Source organism: Bison bison, unplaced genomic scaffold (genome assembly GCF_000754665.1).
Source record: "Bison bison bison isolate TAMUID 2011002044 unplaced genomic scaffold, Bison_UMD1.0 scf7180017864519, whole genome shotgun sequence".
In the NCBI taxonomy this organism is placed as follows: domain Eukaryota; kingdom Metazoa; phylum Chordata; class Mammalia; order Artiodactyla; family Bovidae; genus Bison; species Bison bison.
The window spans coordinates 10,561,486-10,575,249 of record NW_011495072.1 but is presented as its reverse complement, the minus strand read 5'-3'; the positions used below and the strand labels follow the sequence as shown (position 1 = coordinate 10,575,249).

The 13,764-nt window shown below is 48.5% G+C and overlaps 1 protein-coding gene across 1 annotated transcript in view; it reads left to right on the top strand.

The window, feature by feature from the left end:
* The window catches only part of SLC6A17 (solute carrier family 6 (neutral amino acid transporter), member 17), a 52,660-nt gene that overhangs the window by 24,246 nt on the left and 14,650 nt on the right, over positions 1–13,764 (top strand). The window contains exons 5-6 of the mRNA XM_010830882.1: positions 582–763; positions 2,373–2,483. Coding sequence (XP_010829184.1) covers positions 582–763; positions 2,373–2,483 — 293 coding nt within the window. The remainder of the gene's footprint in view (positions 1–581; positions 764–2,372; positions 2,484–13,764) is intronic.

Below are 13,764 nucleotides of genomic sequence, written 5' to 3'. Positions count from 1 at the left end.
ACCATGGAAGTCCCCTCATGTCCCCTTATGATGATCTCTTGCCAGCCTGTCCCACAGAGTTCTTATAGGGGTTGAGTGAAATAGTGAGTGTAGGAGTAACTCTGGAAATTGTGAGTTTTGTTTAGTTATTATTAACTACCCTGTGTTACTCTAGCACTATTCTGTCTGGAAACAATCTATATTCACATGCCAGTCCTATAAAGGGCTGGGTGATTTATGCCACCTCATAAATGGGTAAACTGAGGCTCAGAAACAACTTTCCCATGGTCACACCACTGATTTCGCTAAGGATCTAGGATGAGAACGTAGGTGTCTGGCTCCTAGGTCAGGACCTTTCCCAAGGAACTTGAGGCCAGTTCTGCCTAATCCTTCCTGCTTTCCGTTGATGGACATGGGCAGGAGGATGGCATGAGCGGGAATTCAGTTAGATCAGTGTGTCCTAAAGCCTCCCAGGATCTGCCAGACCCTGGCTAACCCAGAACAATACAGTCCCTTCCTGTTACCGTGCTCAGCTGCCCTGGATTGGGGTCCAGCCGGGGAGGTGGTCTCACAGGCCCCTGTGGCCGCTGCTGCCATTTCAGTGGTGGAGGCAGAGTGTGAGAAGAGCTCAGCCACTACCTACTTCTGGTACCGAGAGGCCTTGGACATCTCCAACTCCATCTCGGAGAGCGGGGGCCTCAACTGGAAGATGACTCTGTGCCTCCTCGTGGCCTGGAGCATCGTGGGCATGGCTGTCGTCAAGGGCATCCAGTCCTCGGGGAAGGTGAGTGGCCAGGGGGCCGGGACACCCACACTTACTCGGGGAGAGGGTGCTGCAAAAAAAGTGTGAATGGCAGGGGCGGAGAACGCCGGGTCACCCGTGAAAGGTCCGAGATGGGGGTGTCACTGCTGTAGTATTGGTCCCTGTGGACAGCCCACCAGGGTGGGTTTGTGGAAGATCATTGCCGTGACCCCAGCTGCCTCCATGCTCGGATAACTCAGGGCTGCTCTGCAAACTTTAAGGAAAAAAAAACAGGAATATTGAACTAGAATGTTTGGCTAGACCCTTGCCCCTCAGCTTCCCTAGCAAAAATCCTAGAAGAGCCCGCTCAACAATTTTTGGTGAAAACCAACAGTTCACTGTATATGTAACTAACGGGCTCTGTGAATAGGTGGGTGCTCTTAGTGAAGGGGACTTTGAGAGCCTCTGAGGATGCAGACCAGCATAACCCCACACAGCTTCTCCCAGCAGGTCGTTTTCCCTTCAAATAAGGACCCTTTCTTCTTTGTCATGTATCAATATTCATGGACTGCCAGGGCTGGAAAAGATGTTAGAAATCCTATAGCTCAATCTACCCATTTTACAAATGAGGAAACTGAGGCTTGGAAAAGGGAAAAAAATCTCACCCGTGGTCAAACAGCCCCAGGGCTCAAACTAGAACCTTGTTTGTCTGTCTGAGGCTCCAGGTTCTTTGGTGGATTTGATGAGCAGGGAAACTAAGCCCTGGAAAGGTAGTGTGATCTCAGCCACCGCCTCTTCTCTCCCCAAAGGCCAGACTAGTAGCTAGCACTTCATGTCACTCATCACACACTGCCACATTTATGAGCGCATTCGGACCACAACAACCTTCAGAATCATTATACCCATTTTACAGATGAAGAAATGGAGGCACCCTGAGGTTAAATAAATAGCTCAAGGTCACATGGTTGGAAAATGGTAGAGCTGGGATCAGAGCTCAGGTGGTCTAACTCTGGACATGTGTGCTTTTAACCTTTATACCATCCTCCCCCAAAAGCCCTCTTGGTTTGTTTCAGCCCAGTAAACTTTTTGTAAGCGTCTCCTTTGTGGGTGGCTCTGTGCCAGGCACATGGGGATATAGAAATGTTCAAGAAATGCATGTGCTAGAAAATAACATATACTTTATAATCACAAGAGGCAGGACCTTCTTCTGATGCTTTTGTTTGGGAGCCGTGCCTGTACCCTCCTGGATGCTTTCTGTCAAAGGAGCTCCAAGGACAGGGGAGATCCTTAGGGAGTCCCCTGGAGTCAGGGACATGAAGACATTAAAAAAATGAAGAGGGAAGAGCAAAGGGTTCCTCACCCCAGTGGCAGCCTTTGGGGGTGGGGAGGCTGCGGGCCCAGCCCCAGCAACCCTTGAAAGGAGAAAACAAGCCTCAGGCACAGCCACACTGACTCCAACCTGTCTGTGTGCCTGCTTCTGCCGTGGCTCAGTGCCAGACGTGTGGTGGGTTTGGCAGCGTGCCCGGGGGGGCCTGGGGCTCTGCTTTCTACTGCCATCAGAGGCAGCTCGTGCACCCCAGCTGGAGCAGCGAGGGGGGTGGCAGCTGCAGGAGGGGCTGTGCCCCACAGTGGGTTCTTGTTCTCTCTGCAGGTGATGTACTTCAGCTCCCTCTTCCCCTACGTGGTGCTGGCCTGCTTCCTGGTCCGGGGGCTGCTGCTGCGGGGGGCCATCGACGGCATCCTACACATGTTCACTCCCAAGGTAAGGGTCACAGGCTCCTGGGGAACATGGACAGCTCTGCTGGGCCTCATCTGTTTCATGCAGTTTAACACTCGCTGAGGGCCTGCTGCGTGGCGGGCTCTGTGTTGGTTGCTGGACGGAGGCACCAGGGACGGGAGCACAGGCCCTGCACGCAGGGTTCCAAGGAGAGAGACAGCACATAAGTGTGGGTGAAATCCGAAGCTTCAGGGGGGAGTGACATCTGAAACAGCCTCGGAGTGCAGATAGATTTCAGCGGAACTATATGTGCAAGTGTGGAAAGGCACTGGACGTGCTTAAGGCCATAGTGGAAAGTCAGGTTTGGCCAGGCTGTGGGGGTGGGGGTGGGGGTTCATTGAGTGAATCTGTGACAGTAGGAACCAAGAAGATGCCCAAGAGAAGAAAGCTCCCTGGGAACCCCAACTTGTACCCAAATCAGGGGAATGGGGTTACTATTTTATTAAAGGTAAATGACCACGTGACTCATGATTTTACCCTTACTGAAGCCAGCCACGTCGCTCTCATTTAATCCTCCCAAGAGCCCAGTGAGGGAAGAGCAGGATCATGGTGCATGGCTCCCAGGGCTGCCTCAGGGGCATAAATGTCCTGAAAGTGGACACCCAATTTCCTAAGCATGGTCTCTGCCCACCAGGTGGCCCTGTCTCTCTGTTGCTCTTCAGACCAGTAGGCACAGCTGGCATGCACCAGTTCACTGAGGAATAAGAGAATTTCAAATGCACTTTGGCATGCCCTTCAAGGTAACCCTAGGCAAGAAGTTCACCCTAGTGGGCAGGCTAGAAAGTTCAGTTCCAAATGCCAGCTGATCAGTAGCAATATCAGGGGCCTGGTGAAGCTTCAGTCTGGCCTGGCAGGGTTCTGGCCCTGTGCCTGCAGACTGGACCTTGTCCAGTCCTGTACCTTGACCTTGTCCCTTAATAGTGCTGTCTCACACATGTTTGAGTAAACACACACACACATTAATGATTACACAGAAGCTCCATACAAATGACACAGAGAGAAGAATCCAGATCTAGTGGAGTTTGAAAGCCCCATTCCCTCCCAGTTCCCCTCCTCTGCAGCTACAAACAGCTGATGTTTAGGGGTGGGTGACAAGGCGCAGGACACACACCCTTCCACATTCATCAGACAGTGATGATTGGCCCTCGGCATTCTTGGATGTAACATTTGGGATTTCTGTGTGAATGAGCACAGAGGTCTGCTCTATGAAGCACTTAGGAATCTCCTGAGGCATTAGTGTGACTCTGGAGCCACCTGGCTCGGGTATGTTGTTGTGAACATGTGATGTCTGACAAAGAAGAGAAAAATGCAAACCTGGGTTCTTTGGGGTAAAACAGCCATGAGAAGAAAGTCAGTGGTTTTTATGAATGAATTCAACTGTATTTCTAGAAACGTGATCAGTCTACTGTGTTCATTTGAGACTTTCCGTTATACTTTGTTGAATTTTATGAGAAAATTATATACTCTAGAGATGATCATAAACGTGGAGATTCACACAGGTCTAATAGGCCCCTGGGTGGCGTTAGGAGAGCCTGGGACTTAACTCTAGAAGCCAGTGGAACCGATTCATAAGATTAGCTACCAGGCCCAGCACACACAATACTGTTCCCTTCTGATTCACTGATTTACCACTCTTTAAAACATCTTTTTAAGTGAAACATCTCAGACATATAAACACACATATAATAATATAATAAACATTCTTAAGAAACAAAATATTACAGATGCCATAAAAGTGCCCCTGGAGAAGGAAATAGCAACCCACTCCAGTATTCTTGCCTGGGAAGCCCCCTGGTGGGCAGCTGTCCATGGGACTGCAAAAGTGTCAGACACAACTTAGCAAGTGTGCAGCAACAATAGCAAGTATCCATTCTCTTCCCATTCACTTCCCTTTCCCTAAAATAACCACTATCTTGAATTTGGGGTTTATTCTACTAATACACTTTAAAAATTTTGTACTATATATATGTGTATCCTTAAACAATATAACATATGTGCATACTTTAAATTTTTATATAAAATGCATTATATGCAATCTTCTGCAGCTTGCTTTTATTTTTGCTAAATACTCTTTTTTGAGATTTTAGCTATATTGATACATGTAACTCTAGTGCATCCGTTTTTATGACTATTGTATTCCACTGTAATGAATTTATTCATTACATGACCAGTTGATGGTCAAGCTAGAGGATGAATTTACTTATTCATCCTCTAGTTGATGGTCATTTAAGTTGTTTTCAGTTCTCACCATTGCTACTAATGCTAATAAACATATGACACAGGTGTTCATGAGTACATGTTTCTCTAGGGTGTATATGTTTTGCAATAGAATTGATGTCTCAGAGGGTATGCATGTCTTCAGTTTTACTAGATGTTGGCTGAATCGCTGTCCAAAGTGGTTGCATCTATTATCACTCCCACCAGTTGTTGATGGGAGTCCCACTTGCTCTACGTTTGTTACACTCCAATTTTTGCCAATTGCAGTGTACATCTGATTTTTGCCAATCAGATGGATGCAAAAAGTTGATGTGCACTTTGAATAATAGGAGTGCTCCTTTCCCACACCTTTTCTTGGATATTCAGAGAATGGTGTGGTCCCACTTTAGCATTTGCAGAGGACCAGAGTCTTCATGAGGTGAAGCTTAAAGAAATCAAATCTGAAAGGCTCTAGAGGAACCAGGTCAAGAACCAGCAGGTGTGGGACCTGCTCCATCTAGCTCTTGTGAGTTTCAAGTATGCACAGAACCTGGGGGTTGGGGGGGGTGCATCTTGAGACCTTGAGCAGGAAGCTCCTACCTTTGACCCTGGAGGGATGAATTGAGTAGGGAAGGGGAGGCTTGAGGGCCTCAGAGGTCAAAGGATCAAGAATCTCCTTCAAAGTCTGTGCCATCATTTGTTTTAGGCAAGTGAGGCTCAGTGGTGATAGCTGGAGTGAAGTTCCTATTTATTACAAAACTTTCCAACCATCTGCAAAAAGTGTGGACCCATGCTCAGACACAAATGTCTGTCTGTACATGGCAAACTGCTGTTGCACATCTGGGACTGTTTCAGCATGGGCCTGGTGAGATATGGGGAACCGGGAGGCATTTCAAGTCCATGCTCTAGTAGAGTGCTATAGAGTGCCAGGGTGGCTGTACACGGGCGCCCTGCCTGTGAACTGCTCCATTCAGATCGACCACAGTGTAAATGACATCACCAGGGGTTATGCCATTTGGCAGTGGTGGGAGAGTCCAAGATTTCTGGCCAGGGCATCTCAGAATCAACCTTAACAGAGCATAGGCCCTCCATGGTGTACTGAATAATCAGGAAGATGCCCCCTCCTATTCAGTCTTCCAACATGAGAAATAACCCAAGCTAGAGGCCCTGGACTTTCAGTCCATGTTTTCAAGCTGTTACTGGGTGTGATGAATGCAATGTGGCCAGGACACCTTGATCACCCACTAGCACCTTTGATGGGAGTCCCTCATGTTAGTGGCTAATGAACTTCTTGAACTCTTTGGGCTGCTTCTCTCCATCCAGTTAAAAACCCAAGTCAGTATGGGGTACCATACATTAAATGATGTGAGTTGCCCAATATACAATGGATTAGAATAGATTATCTAACCACCAAAACCTCCAGGGAATGTTTATCAAAACTACAACTGTTCACTGAATTCCTGTTATGTTCTGGGCACTGTTGTGGATCCCGGAATCCAGCAGTGAACAAAGCAGATAAATTTTCTGGCCCTGAAGGAACTTATATTTTAGTGAAGGGAGATGGCTAATATAAGATAAAGGAGTTGTTGGATGATGTTGCTAAGGAGGAAGAGAAAAAGCAGAGAAAGAAAGATTCAGAGCACTGGGGAGAGGGCTGCATAGCTAGTGTGCTCAAGGAAGGCCTCCCTGAGAAAGTGACATTTGAGTGAAGACCTGATGGAGGTGAGGGAGCAGAGCATGTGGATATTTGGAAGGAGCACGTTCCATTCCAAAATAAAACAATAAATGAAAAGCCCTTGAGATTGGACAAGTCTGGCATTCTCAAGGAGGCTGTTGTGGCTGGAGTGGGAGGGGAGAGAGAGAGGACCTGCGGTCAAGGGGGCAATGAGGAGCCAGGCCAGGTGAGGACTCTGCTGTTTACTCAGGGTGTCGTGGGGCCTATTGGAAAGTTCTGAGTGGAGTAGTGACATGATCTGACTTCCATCTTCCCAAAGTCACTCTGGTTGCCATAGATGTCTGAGGGGGCAAGGGTAAAATAGGAAGACCTGCTAGAAGGCTCCATCCAGGTGCCAGAATTCATCCAGGTGGGAGGTGACTATGGACGGAGCCCAGGTGACATCAATGGAAGTGATGAGAAGTAGTCAGATTGAGGATATATTTAGAAAGTAGAGTTGTCAGTATTTGCTGCTGGATTGGATGTGACGTGTGAGAGAGAGGGATGACAAGGACAACGGCAAAGCCTTTTGCCTGACCAACTAGAAGGATGGGGTTGACATTTATAGACATGGGGGAAGATGGTGGGGAGAGACGGTTTGATGGGGAACTCTGAGAGTACTTTTGGAACATGGCGGAAGTATACATTTGGGAGTTTAAAGTTGTGACTGGTTATAGTCACTTGGAGAGTCAACATAGAGAAAAGGACTGAACACTGAACAGTGGGGTCCCAGCTTGTAGAGGTTGGGGGAGAGATAGTCATTGAGGGAGGTGGAGAAGAGAGGGAGATAGAGAGAAGTGGAGAGAATTCCATCCAAGTGGAGAAAGTGCTTTAAGAAGGAGGGTCAAGTCCGAAGCTGCTGAAAGGTCAGATGATGGGGACTGAGAAAGGTCCAAGGCGTTTGGCCACAGCAGGATCACTTTGCTTTGACAAGAGCAGTGGGTTCAAGGGAAAATAGGAGGGGAGGAACTGGAGACAAGTAACAAAGACCACTTATTTTCAGGAGTTTTGCTGTGAGGGGAGCAGAGGAATGGAAAATGCAGTGGTAACCAGAAGAGAACTGTGAGATCAAAGGTGTTATTTCAGAATGTTATGAATTCTGATGATAAAAATAACCCCTCATATATTACTAGTGGGAATGTAAAATAGTGTAGCCGCTTTGGAAAACAGTCTGGCAGTTCCTCAGAAGGTTAGACAGAGTTAGCATGTGACCCAGCAATTCCACTCCTAGGCACATATCCAAGAGAACTGAAAACATATGTTCAAAAACTTGTGCACAAGTGTTCCTAGCAGCATTATTCATAATAGCCAGAAGTAGACACCCCCCAAATGTCCATCAACTGATGAATGGAAAAATAAAAAGTAGTGTAGTCATACAATGGAATATTGGCTGGCCATACAAAGGAGTGAAGTACGTGCCACACATGGATGATTTCATCCTTGAAGACGTTATGCTGAGGAAAAGAAGCCAGTCACAAAAGACCGCTTATTATGTGAATCTGTTTGTATAAGATGTCCAGAATAGGGGACTCTGTAGAGACTGAAAACAGACAAGTGGTCACTTAGGACTGGGCTTCTGAGAGGTTGGGGGGGAAGTGGGGAGCAGTGGTTAATGAATATGGGCTTTCTTTTCAGAGTGACGATATTTTAAAATTGGTTGTGGGAATGGTTGTACAGCCCTGTGATACACTAAAAACCATTGTATTGCACACTTTTTTGAAAGTAAAAAAAAGGGGGGGGGGATTGATGCTATGGGAGAGGAGGGAACGAAGTCCTTGAATAAGCAGGAGAGATGGGACGCAGCGCCCGGGCGGAGGGGTTGGTCTTAGCTCAGAGCAGACATTGTCCCCCGGAAGCAGGAGCGACGGGCCGGCCAGCCTATGGCACAATGCTGTCAGCTGAGAAGCGCTGGCCAGAAGCTTTTCACTGTGGGAACTCTCTTCTCATTGGGTCATTTTTCGATGTGAAGTGGGCAGCAAGGTCATCAGCTGAGAGTAGAGATGGTGGGGGGGCATGGGGTTGGAGGCCTAAGGAGGGATGAGTGTGACGTAATTGCACACGAGATGGGGAGTGTGTTCACACAGGGTGGGTGGGGGACAATGGAGGTTAAGGGTCGAGCGCCGCGGTGAAGACGGCAAGTGTGGTTCCAGTTCCACGGTGGACAGCTATTCACACTTTACCAGCTCTGAAGGCAGGCTGCTCCTACAGTGAAGCAGTTAAACCAATCATGTTTTCCAGCAGACAGTATTTACTATGTGAGGCGTCTTATGTATATTAACTCATTTAAATTCATAATGATTCTAGAAGTGTTATTGTTAAAAAGATTTTTTAAAAAATCTTTTTGCCTCGTGACACAGAATGTGAGATCTGAGTTCCCTGACCAGGCATCAGCCCCACTCCCCCGGCACTGGCAGTGCAGAGTTTTAACCACTGGACTGCTAGCAAGGTCCCAAAGTATTATTATTCTTCCCATTTTGCAGCTGGGGAGTCTGAAGCACAGAGAGGTAAATAATCAGTCCGAGGTCCCATGTGTCAGGGCCCAAGATTTACATTGTGTCTAGCACTGCTGCTTGGGGACAGCCCAGAGAAGAGGGAGGCTGGACATCACCTGGGTCAGGAGCTTATCAAGGTGACAATGGAGAGATTGCTGGGCAGATGAGAGTGTGAGGAAGGAGTATGAAAAGGATGGACATTGACTAAGTCAGTGATGAAGGGAAGTTAGGATCCAAACAGGGTGAGGGGCAGTGAAATGGAGGGAGGCCAAAGGGCTGGAGTTCCCAGCAAGGCTGAAGAATGTTGTAGAGTCTAGATACTAGAGGTGAGCTAGAAAGTTGGGTGTTTTGGAAGATGGGATCTTTAAAATTAAGGTTTACTTGGAGCACAGCTACTAGTCATGACAAAGGCCATGGTGTGACTGTAGAAGTGGGGGGAAGGAGAAGAGTGGGGAAGGTTGCAGGAAAATGGGGTGCCAGAGGATGGTTAGGTTCTAGATCTCATGAGTCCTTCTGATGGGCTACCAAGTAAGGGTTCTTGGCTTCCCTCAGGAAGAATTCAAGAATGAGCCATGAATGAATAAGTGAAAGCAGGTTTATTAAGGTACACAAAGGTAGAATGCAGTCTGTCTCAGCAGGCAAGAGGAGTCCCAGGGAATGGAAAGTTCAGTTCAGTTCAGTTCAGTCACTCAGTCGTTTCCGACTCTTTGCGACCCCATGAATTGCAGCACGCCAGGCCTCCCTGTCCATCACCAACTCCCGGAGTTCACTCAGACTCACGTCCATCGAGTCAGTGATGCCATCCAGCCATCTCATCCTCTGTCGTCCCCTTCTCCTCCTGCCCCCAATCCCTCCCAGCATCCGGGTCTTTTCCAATGAGTCAACTCATCGCATGAGGTGGCCAAAGTACTGAAGTTTCAGCTTTAGCATCATTCCTTCCAAAGAAATCTCAGGGCTGATCTCCTTCAGAATGGACTGGTTGGATCTCCTTGCAGTCCAAGGGACTCTGAAGAGTCTTCTCCAACACCACAGTTCAAAAGCATCAATTCTTCGGCGCTCAGCTTTCTTCACAGTCCAACTCTCACATCCATACATGACCACAGGAAAAACCATAGCCTTGACTAGACGGACCTTTGTTGACAAATAATGTCTCTGCTTTTGAATATGCTATCTAGGTTGCTCATAACTTTCCTTCCAAGGAAAGTTCAAGTGGCCCCCACATATAGGGTGGTTAGTTTTTCTGGGCTGGGTAATCTCATAGGCAACTGTTTCGGGGAAGAGGGTGGGGATTTCCAGAAATTAGGCCATCACCCACTTTTTGGTCTTTCGTGCTATCTGGGAACTGTCCTGGTGTCTGTGTGTATCTGTCATGAAGCTAATATATTACAGTGGGCATATAAGGAGGTTCAGGGTCCACTGAAAGTGGAATCTCCTGCCGTCTTGGGCCTAACTGGCTCTAACCAGCTTTTGTCGTATCCTCAACAGCTCTGGCATTCTTTTAATGCTTGTGCCCTGCCCCCTTCCCTCCTGTCTCAGAAGGGAGAAGGAAAAGGGACCCAGAGGCAGATTGTTGGAGGGGACGTTGATGGAGATACGGAACTCACTCAGATGACGATTCTCATCACTCAGATGACGATTCTCATCATTCAGATGACGGCAGCAGTAGTGCTGGGAGGCGAGGCAGTGCACAGGGGAAGGTGAGCGAGTGGACTGGAGACCAGGCAGCACCCTGTCCACCCAGGCCCAGTGGTCCCAAATGTGCAAGAAAACAGCCTTCACCCGAGAGGCTGCCGGGTCCACCTCGGCTTTATGGTCATTTGCTCAGCCCTTCCCTGCATATCAGGCTCCCCTGGGAGCTGCAAGAACCAGGAAAAGCTACCAGTGCTCAGGCCCACCCTGACTAACCAGAATCCAGCAAGCAGACTCGTTGATCAGGATCGCTGGGGGTGGGGTCCAGATGGAAGCAGATTGTCAGAGCTCCCTGGATGATTCTACTGTGCAGCCAGGATGGTGAGCTGCTGAGTCACAGCAAGAAGGTAAAGAGAACATCCAGAGATGGTTTGCAGCAGTGGGGGATTGTGCTGATGACAGAGCCCAGTGGTAGGGTGCAGGCAGTTGGAGAGGGGCATGGAGGCTCTAGTCAGAGCAGGGGACAGACCTGGCCATCCTGGGGTTGAAGTCCTTGTGAAGAATGACCCAGGAGTCATGGGCATCTTGCAGCAGCTGAGCTAAACTGGGCCCTGGGACCAAGGACCTGGCCTGGTGGTCTCTCAGTCTGACTGTGGAGATGAGGGTATGAGCGGGCAGGGGTAGAGGGGGAAGCTTGTCAGGAGCCCTGGAACCCTGTGGATTCCCAACTTTGTAGGATGGGAGAGTGTTGAAATTTGGGGTGATATCTCCAGTGGACAGTAGGGAAAATATGAGGAGAAAAACAATAAATATGCATGTGTGTGGTGTGTGTGTGTGGTGTGTGTGTGATGTGTGTGTGTGATGTGTGTGTGTGTTGTGCGTGTGTGTGTGATGTGATGTGTGTCTGTGTGATGTGTGTGATTGCGTGTGTGATGTGTGTGTGTGTGATGTGTGTGTGTGTGTGTGTGTGTGATGTGTGATGTGTGTGTGATGTATGTGTGTATAATATTTATGGTGGTGGTAGTGTAGTCGTTAAGTTGTGTCTGATACTTTGGGACTGTAACTTGTCAAGCTCCTCTGTCCATGGGATTCTCCAGGCAAGAATACTATAGTGGGTTGCCATTTCCTTCTCCAGGGGATCTTCCCAACCCAGGGATTGAACCTGAGTCTCCTGCATTACAGGTGGATTCTTTACTGCTGACCCACCAGGGAAGCCCCTTAGTAGTTGGACAAAAGTTCATTTGGTTTTTTCCATAACATCTTTACCAAAAAGCCCTGAATGAACTTTTTGGCCAACTCAATATACATCATTGATATACATATGAAATATCACAGGAAGGGTAGGCAAGATACTGGTACCATGGTTACATCTTGGGAAGACGAATTGAGTGTCTGGAATACAGGGGTGAATACCTTTTTGTGCCTTTTCAGTTTCAAGCCACATAACCCCTTTACTATTAATCAGTCGTGATAGAAGCCACACTTTTTCAGGGCTGTAGCCCAGCACAACCTGAACCAGGCAGGAGCTTTGGGCATCCGCTTTGTGGCCTCTGGATGAGACGAGTGAATGGTTCTGCCTGATGAGGATCGCCTCAGGGTCAAAGGTGTATGGTAACCCCTAGAGAAGAGAAGTGGGTTCCCTGCAAAGGCCCAGGCATAGCAGTTCGTGGAGGAACTTTGTGATCCCCACAATCAGAGTCAGGCTTCTGAGCAGGATGGTAAGGCAGCCTTGATCCCAGGGGTAGGCTCTGGAGTTGGACGGTCTAGTTCCAAGCCCAGCTTATCAGTCAGTCATGGGAAGACTAGTTCCTTGTCCCCTTGGGGCCTCAGTTTCCTCAGCTGCAAGATAGGGGGACCCATGGCAGCTTGTTCACAGCACCACCAGGAGAGCATGTAGGACTGTCCTGGGGTGCAGAGACGGTGTGGTGAGCGTTAGCTAGTATTTCTTCTCATCCATCGTGAAGGTGACACTGTTCTTGGGCAGCGGGAACCTGGTGCCTCTGTGCCATCTGGTATCTATGGGCCCATCTGTGCTGAAGCAAGGGCACGCGCTTCTTTTTTGCACCAGTCCAGGCGAGGGCTCATCAGCTTCTTGTTGATTCAAAAAGCATCTTCATGCCGCTGAGTCAAAAGCCGTGGAACACCTTGCTCCCTGCGTCAGCAAGTGACTCAGCTGTATGCCTAGCAAATGGCAGGAAGCTACTGCTCTGTGCCAGGGAGGGCACCCAGAAGCAGGTTCGAGCCTCGACTTCAGTGAGGAAAGCCCATTTCCCACCTCTCCTCTTGCAGTCACATCCTGACGTCTGGAAAAGACTCTGGGCTTTCTGAGGTCTGGCTGTGGGCTCATCCTCTGAACAGTATCATCAGGACCTTGTTGAAATCAGGCACCATGATCCCTAAAATCCTGAAAGAGCACCTTTAAATTTAAGGAACACAGGCATTCGATGGTGAAGGTGCCTGTTTATCCCCAGATGAGCACTGGGCTTCTGGTCATTTCCACTGGCAAGGGTGCCCATCCATGCTGCAGGCTGGAAGCAGGGATGCCCAGGAACCACTCACCAAAGGCCAAGCTTTGGCTCTCTCGGCTGCTTTCCTGGGGGCTTATTAATGTCAGATTTGGATCCATTACTGTACTTCAGAGGAGTCTAGAGGTGGGAGGAGAGAGAGTTGGGATACAGAGGAAGCAAGAGTGGCCATGTGTTGATAATATGCTGAAGCTGGGCGATAGGTACATAGGGGTTCATGACACTATCCTTTCCACGTTTGTACATTACACAATCAATGTCTCATAGTTTTAAAAATGGAACAAGAACAGCAACTAGGTACAATCTTAATATACAAACAAACACAAACCAGTTTTTGTTTCTATCCAAAGTCCTTGCATGTAAGACAGTCCTAGCCCATGTGTATGCATGCTCAGTCACGTCTGACTCTTTGCGACTCGATAGACTGCAGCCTGCTGTGCTCCTCTGTCCATGGGATTCTCCAGGCAAGAATACTGGAGTGGGTTGCCCTTTCCTCCTCCAGGGCATCTTCCCGACCCAGGGATCGAACCCAAACCTCTTGTGTCTCCTGCATTGGCAGACAGTTTCTCTATACCTCCTCCGAGAAATCCCACACACCATGGAGCCAGCTCTGTTGGTAGTTTGGGATGATGGTGTCCTTCCTTAGGTGGCTGCCTCCCTTTTTGAGATTTGGCCCTGATGGTGGCCTAGGAATTTATCCACATCTTAGT